The sequence below is a fragment of the Miscanthus floridulus genome, chromosome 9 (genome assembly GCF_019320115.1).
Source record: "Miscanthus floridulus cultivar M001 chromosome 9, ASM1932011v1, whole genome shotgun sequence".
Taxonomy (NCBI): Eukaryota; Viridiplantae; Streptophyta; class Magnoliopsida; order Poales; family Poaceae; genus Miscanthus; species Miscanthus floridulus.
In genome coordinates this window covers 135,297,128-135,303,853 of record NC_089588.1, presented here as the reverse complement: position 1 = coordinate 135,303,853, position 6,726 = coordinate 135,297,128, and the positions used below count along the sequence as shown (strand labels likewise).

At 45.0% G+C, this 6,726-nt stretch overlaps 1 protein-coding gene across 1 annotated transcript; it reads left to right on the top strand.

Annotated features, from left to right (window-relative positions):
• The first annotated feature begins 4,838 nt into the window (after positions 1 to 4,838).
• Positions 4,839 to 5,291, top strand: LOC136483017 (putative calcium-binding protein CML19). The gene has a single exon (XM_066480146.1). The coding sequence runs from the start codon at positions 4,839 to 4,841 to the stop codon at positions 5,289 to 5,291; it is 453 nt and encodes a 150-aa protein (XP_066336243.1).
• Positions 5,292 to 6,726: the final 1,435 nt, after the last annotated feature.

The window sequence follows — 6,726 nt, the reverse complement described above, 5'->3', positions numbered from 1 at the left end:
CAATGTTGCCTTCATCGTCATCGTCTAAATGTAATCGCTCAAGCCTTTCTATGTCCTTGGCATTTTGCACCTCATCTCCTTCTTCCTCATCATCGACCCTTTCATTGTCTACTTCCATTCCGATCGCCTCGGTTAAGTCTATCACCAACCTCCCTAGTAGCCCATCTTCTTGATAGAACTCTCCTTCATATGTGTTTGGGTTGAAGTTGTAATCTTCATCGTTTGGGACAGCTAGTCTACCATGTGGCGATACCTGGTGCACAATAGCCCAACCCTTAAGAGCCTTGTTGCCTTGGCACGCGTATGGCAAATAATAAACCTGCACGGCCTGGTGAGCCACAATAAAGACATCTTTTCCTTGATAGATGGAATCTTGTCGAACACTACTACTAACACTACTACTAACAACTACTTAACTACTAACAGTACTAATACTAAGAACTACTTAACTATTAACAACTACTACTACTAACCACTACTACTTACTAACTACTACTATTTACTAACTACTACTACTACTAACCCTACAACTAACACTACTAACTACTACTACTAACCACTACTACTTACTAACTACTACTATTTACTAACTACTACTACTACTAACCCTACAACTAACACTACTAACTACTACAACTAACACTACAACTAACACTACTAACTACTACTACTAACACTACAACTAACTACTACTAACACTACTAACTACTACTACTAATAAGAATACAAGGGTAGGGCTGGCGTCAAGAACGGCAAGAGCGAGGGTTGGCAACGACGGTGGGGATGACCGCAGCAGCGCGACGATCAACGGGCGGTCGGAACGGCGCGAGGATCGACGGGCGGTCGGGTCGGCACCTTCCTCTTCTTCCTCCTCCCCCTTCTCTTTCTTCCTCTTCTTCCTCCTCCCCCTTCTCTTTCTTCCTCTTCCTCCTCCCCATTCTCTTTCTTCCTCTTGCTCCTCTCCTTCTCCCTCTGCTGGCCGGCCGCAGGGCACGGCGGGGCCGGTGGAGCTTGGGGCCGGCGGGGGAGCTCAGGGCCGGGGGAGCTCTGGGCAGCTCAGGGTCGGCCGAGTTGCTGTCGCCGGGGAGCTCGGAGCCCGGGGCGCCGGCGAGCTCGGGGTGGCGGCCGGGGATGTCTGGCTTTTAGGCATTCGACGTCACAACTTGCTCCAAACTTTCTCAATTTTTTACCACGGCCTCCACATGCGATAACAAGACACCTCGATAAGTTTCGTGATTTTCGGACTTCGTTTGGATTTTATATAATTTAAATACACTTTTCCCGCAAGTACATCATCATGTTACGACAACAAGATGCTCGTAATTTCATGCGAGTTCCTGGATACGGCCTCAACATACGCCAAACATCATGAATACCATTTTTTGAATGACCAAATTCCATTATTTCATGTACATGCAGTTCAAATTTGAAATAGTCGGAAAAATTCAACGAAACAAAAATAATTAAGGAAATATAGTAAAAAAACTCAAAATTGTCCCAATTTTTGAAATGGAGTTTTAATTACTATAGCAAGGCCCCAGAAAAAAATAGGGCAAAAAAAACAAAAAAAATTAATTTGCCGAGCGCCAACCTTGGCACTCGGCAAAGAAGCCTTTGCCGAGTGCCAGGTCACAGGGCACTCGGCAAAGAATTTTAAAAAATAAAAATAAAAAACCCTTTGACGAGTGCCTAATGGCGGGGCACTCGGCGAAGGCTGACAGCAGGTGGCCGCCGTCACGCTGGCCACCTTTGCCGACGGCCAAATTTTGCCGAGTGCCCGGCACTCGGCAAAGATTTTTTTGTCGACGGCCAATCTTTGCCGGGCGCCCGGCACTCGGCAAAGGAAAATTTTTGCCGACGGCAAAAGTTTGCTGAGTGTCCGGCTCTCGGCAAAGGCAGATTTGCCGATGGCCTATCTTTGCCGAGTGCCGCTGGGTCCGGCTCTCGGCAAAGATTGCCTTTGCCAAGTGCCCGACAGAAAGCACTCGGCAAAGCTCTTTGCACTCGGCAAATCTGCCGTGTCCGGTAGTGTGAGTGACGACGGGAAGAAGGCGACGCTCTGAGAATCGGATCGGAGTTCGCAGACAGTGAAAGATATAAGCTTTCAGACGAGGGATGGAAAAGGCCATACAGCAATGGCCTCCAATGGTGCCCGAGCAGCGTCACCTTCACATGGCGCAGCGCAGATGTGATCTGTACTGCATCTCTTGTGGGACGATATTTGGCCATGTCACCTGCCGAGGATTTTTTTACTGTTACTATTTTTTTAACTTTTATTTTAAAAATAGTCTCGCTTATTTTGTATTTTCAATTTTAACTCTTTTGGTAGCACCAACGTGCATTTTGTCGCATCACATGCGTTGTCCGGCAAGATCTGCCATGGTGGACAACAGTTTTCACGTGCAAAACCTTGTCATGCTACTCTCGTTTGTATGACATCATTGTTTTGTCGCGCCAATAGAAATGACATGACAAAACTCAATCTTAGAAAAGTCATATCTTTCCGATACGACGTCGGTTAAAGATGATTTTATATGAAAATTGTATATCTCGATGAGATTAACAAGTTTCTTGTTTTGAGTTTTTCAATTGAGGTCATTTAAATGCTCGAATAAATAATATAAATTTAGTAGCATAATAATCGTATAATAACGCTTGTCACATTAGAAAAATAATGTCTTTCTTGTATGATGTCAAATGAAGATACTTTTTATGTCAAAGTTGTAGCTCTCAATGAGATCTTCAACTTTATAGTTTTGAGTTTTTATATTTGAGGCGGTTAAGATGCTCGAGAAAATAAGATAAAGTTTCAGCAGCATATTAATCGTGTATCGGGGCTTGTCACCTCAAGAACATTATATCTTTCTCGTACTAGATACATGCCCGTGCGTTGCACCGAGGTCATGATTTTTGACTGAACCTCCGTAATGGGATGTGAACACATGAGCTCCAAGGATTTTGTATCAGACACGGAAATGTGGATCCGGTCTTCGTATCGGAACTGGATAGGAAGCGGACACGTGAGCTCCGAGTGAGGGATGATTCGTATTGGACACGGGCGTGTGATCGTGGATCGAGACTTTGGTATCACCGGGTAGATGATGACGTTAGAGTCTTTTTAGGTATAGAGATATGTGGTGTCAAATGGGTTTTTATATTTTTATATTAAAGTTATAGCTATGGATGAGATCAACTAGTTTTTAGTTTTGAGGTTTTTTCAATTGAGAGAGTTAAGATACTTAAAAAATAATATAAATTTTAAAGGAACATATTAATGAATTAGCATTCTCTACACTACCAAAATGGTGGACTTCTCCTAGTATTTTTAAGTAGTAATAAAACACTATCGCTAGTCATAGCACATGGGAATCTCACTAGGAGGCATTTAGTAGGGAAAATTTATACTAAATTTTAAATGCTAAAACACTAGGAGAAGCCCACCTCACTAGGAGAAGTCCAAAATTCTAGTTGTGCTAGTAGTCTCCCACAACCCTATCTTGGTCACTCAATCTTTAGAGAATTGCTAATTCAGTGTGGGCTGTTATATGGTGGCATTAGTGAAGGGTATGTTGCTAGCACTTGCAATAAAGAAATATTGTCCGATTGATGCTATCACTTACGAAATGCAATAGTAGCAGCAATGAGAATATTTCTTACCAGTGGCCAGCGTGGCTGATATTTATGCTAGTGCGTTCTCTGCAACATCATTTGTGCTGCCAAGGGTTTCTATTATCAAATTCAAAGCATCTACATGTCCAAGTTCAGGAAGGCATGGAGTCATCTATAAGACAGGAAAGGGCTCACGGTTGCTACCAAGCATAGTTCAATTCTATCATCTCATGATCGAGGACCCGTGACGAATACAATCATAATGATACTGATATTATGTCAAGTAATGCTTCCGGAGGATGATGACTATATATATATATATATATATATATTCACATTAACAGCTTGGGGCAAGCTGTTGCTTAAGCGAGAGAAAAATGTTAGGGGCATGGTCGACTATTAGTATTAGCTAATGGGTTTCAGACTCGGGCATTTGTGCCTTTTGACTGGTTGGGCTTGGCCCATGTATGGAATGATATATCTACCTTTGGCTACAGAGGATAGGCATGAGAATATTGTAACAAACTCATACTATTTGTCAAAGAAAAAACAAACTCATAATCTTGTCCTGGTTATTCCTCTCGAGTTCATCTTCTCCCTCCAGACTACTTCAATTCCCTTGCTACTTCTCTAGATGCATCGCTAGGACTCCCTGCTGCATTACTGCTCTATTCTCTGATTCTATTCCCTTCCCCTTTGCTTGTGCTGTTGCTAACACCATGGATCCACACTCTCAGACTACTCCTTTCCCCTTTGTCTTTCCTCTTGCTGCTTTCCTTCACAGGCCTGTTGACTCTTCGTCTCCCGTGTCGCACCCATCTGGGGCGTGCTGAACAATTATTTCATTTGAGGGCAACTGCTGAACAGGTTATTTATAGTTAGTATGCACCATTCTAGAGACGTCGGACTCTCTGCAGATATATGAAAATCACCAGCAATTGTCTATTGCAAACAAAGACCCGACCCAGTGACCCGTTCCTCTCCATCAGGCATTTATTTATGCCTTGATGTATCACCATGAACTTACCATTGGCACACACGCATGCATGATTGCTGCTCATACATCATACAGCTATATATAGCTGCAAGAACCGAGCGTCTGATCGTGCCATTGCAGCTGCAGACAGACCGGATCAGCAAAGGCAAAGTTCCCGGTAGTCATTCGCACAGCTGCCTGAAAAGGAAACTAAAACCAATCGCTGAACCTTTGCCAAGGTTGAAGAAGATCAATGGCGGTGTACGCATCATCCGAGTTCAGCCTGGTGTTCTCGGCGCTGGACCGCGGCGGCGACGGCAAGCTGTCGGCGCCCGAGCTGCGCCTCTGCATGAAGGTGGCTCTGGGCGAGGACGTGTCGGCGGAGGAGGCGGACCACCTGGTGGCGTCGCCGGACGCTGATGGCAACGGGCTGCTGAGCCAGGAGGAGCTCCTGGGGCTAGCGCTGGCGGGGACGGCGGCGCCGGAGGAGGAGGGCGGCGAGCAGCGGCGGGTGCTCAGGGAGGCGTTCGGGATGTACGCCATCGAAAGCGAAGGGTGCATCACGCCGGTGAGCCTGAAGCGGATGCTCGGCAGCCACGGCTCGCACCAGGACGTTGATGAGTGCAGGGCCATGATCTGCAGGTTTGATCTCGATGGCGATGGGGTGCTCACCTTTGAGGAATTCAAGATCATCATGGATTCATAGCGTAGCAGATTGTATTGAGTGTGATTTATTTATTGGTGCTTGCTTTGTTTAGTGTGTCCTAATTCAAATGTCAACTACTAATACTAGTTTCCGTGTCAGATCATGTATGAAAAACGAGATTGTTTGCTTGTATATGCCTTTTTTTTTATTTTTGTCTCCTTTTTTTATCGGTAATACTGCGGTACGGTCCGTCCAGATGGATGGACGCCACGTCCCAAAGAAAATGTCTCCACTCCGCCTCGCGCGCTCGCCAGAAGATCCGCTCCCCTTACGCCGCCGCCAGCGGCAACTACCTCCGCTTCCTCCTCCCTGGGCCCTCGCCCGCCTCCACAACGCCAGACTTCGCCACTCGAGTCACACCTCCACTAGTAGAGAAACGACCTTTGATCCACTTCGAAATTTGGCTGTAGTTCTGGTATTTTTCGCGCCTGGGACTAGAGAAACCTTTAGTCCCGGTTGGTAGATACAACCGGGACTAAACGTCCCTGCCCAACGGCTACTGCGCCAGGCTTTTGCTGGAGGGGACATTTAGTCCCGGTTGGAGCTACCAACCGGGACTAAAGGTTCACTTTTACTCCCGGTTTGTACCTTCAACTGGGAGTAAAAGTCTACTCCCAGCTGGAGGCTCCGTCCGGGACTAGAAAGGGACATTTAGTCCCGGTTTCTGTCTACAACCGAGACTAAAGGTCCCCTCCTATATACCCTTGTTCCTCCCCGAGCCCGAGCCACTTCGAGCTCAGTGTTCTTGCTTCATCGCCGGCCTCTCTTCTTCCTCGTCACCGGTGATCACAAGATTTCTTCTATTCATCCGTCGATTCTTCGGTTCTAAAGGTTACCAACTTTATACTCTTATGTTTCATCAGTAGCTTATTTCATTTTGTGGACTACATATATGTGGTTTTTTATGGTCGATTTTTTTTATTTGTAAGCCATTTAAGCTCAAAATCATTTTAAAGTTTGCATATTTGGATGAAGGAAGGTTAAAGTAGTTATTCAAAATTAGTATTGAGCTTTCATTTCTAGCATGCATAGCCCACTTCATGCTTTAGAGATATAGAGAATTTTAGAGTTTTTTTTTAATTTTATTTGTTTATAAAATAAGAAATTTATATTATATTAAAAATGAGTATAGAGAGTAGATGGCAACTGCTTCTGGGTCCTCGGTCTCTCATCGGGTTACACAGCGACTGAGGCCGGACCTCCCTCTCATTGCATGCAGCAAGTGTGAGGAGAAGATTGTGATGGAGTACCGGATGAGGAAGGAGTGTCCCAACAAGGGCCGTATCTTCTACAAGTGTCCGGATCGCAATGTGAGTTATTTTATCGCATTTGATGATTATGGTTAATTTATACTTATTTTCATGATGATTGTAATTAAAGTTCTAATTTTTTGTTTTAATTTCAGTGGGATGGCACTGGATGTTCAGGCTGGTAC

Excerpts from the sequence above, each read along its gene's own strand:
- LOC136483017 (XM_066480146.1), top strand. The coding sequence starts at position 4,839 with ATGGCGGTGTACGCATCATCCGAGTTCAGCCTGGTGTTCTCGGCGCTG.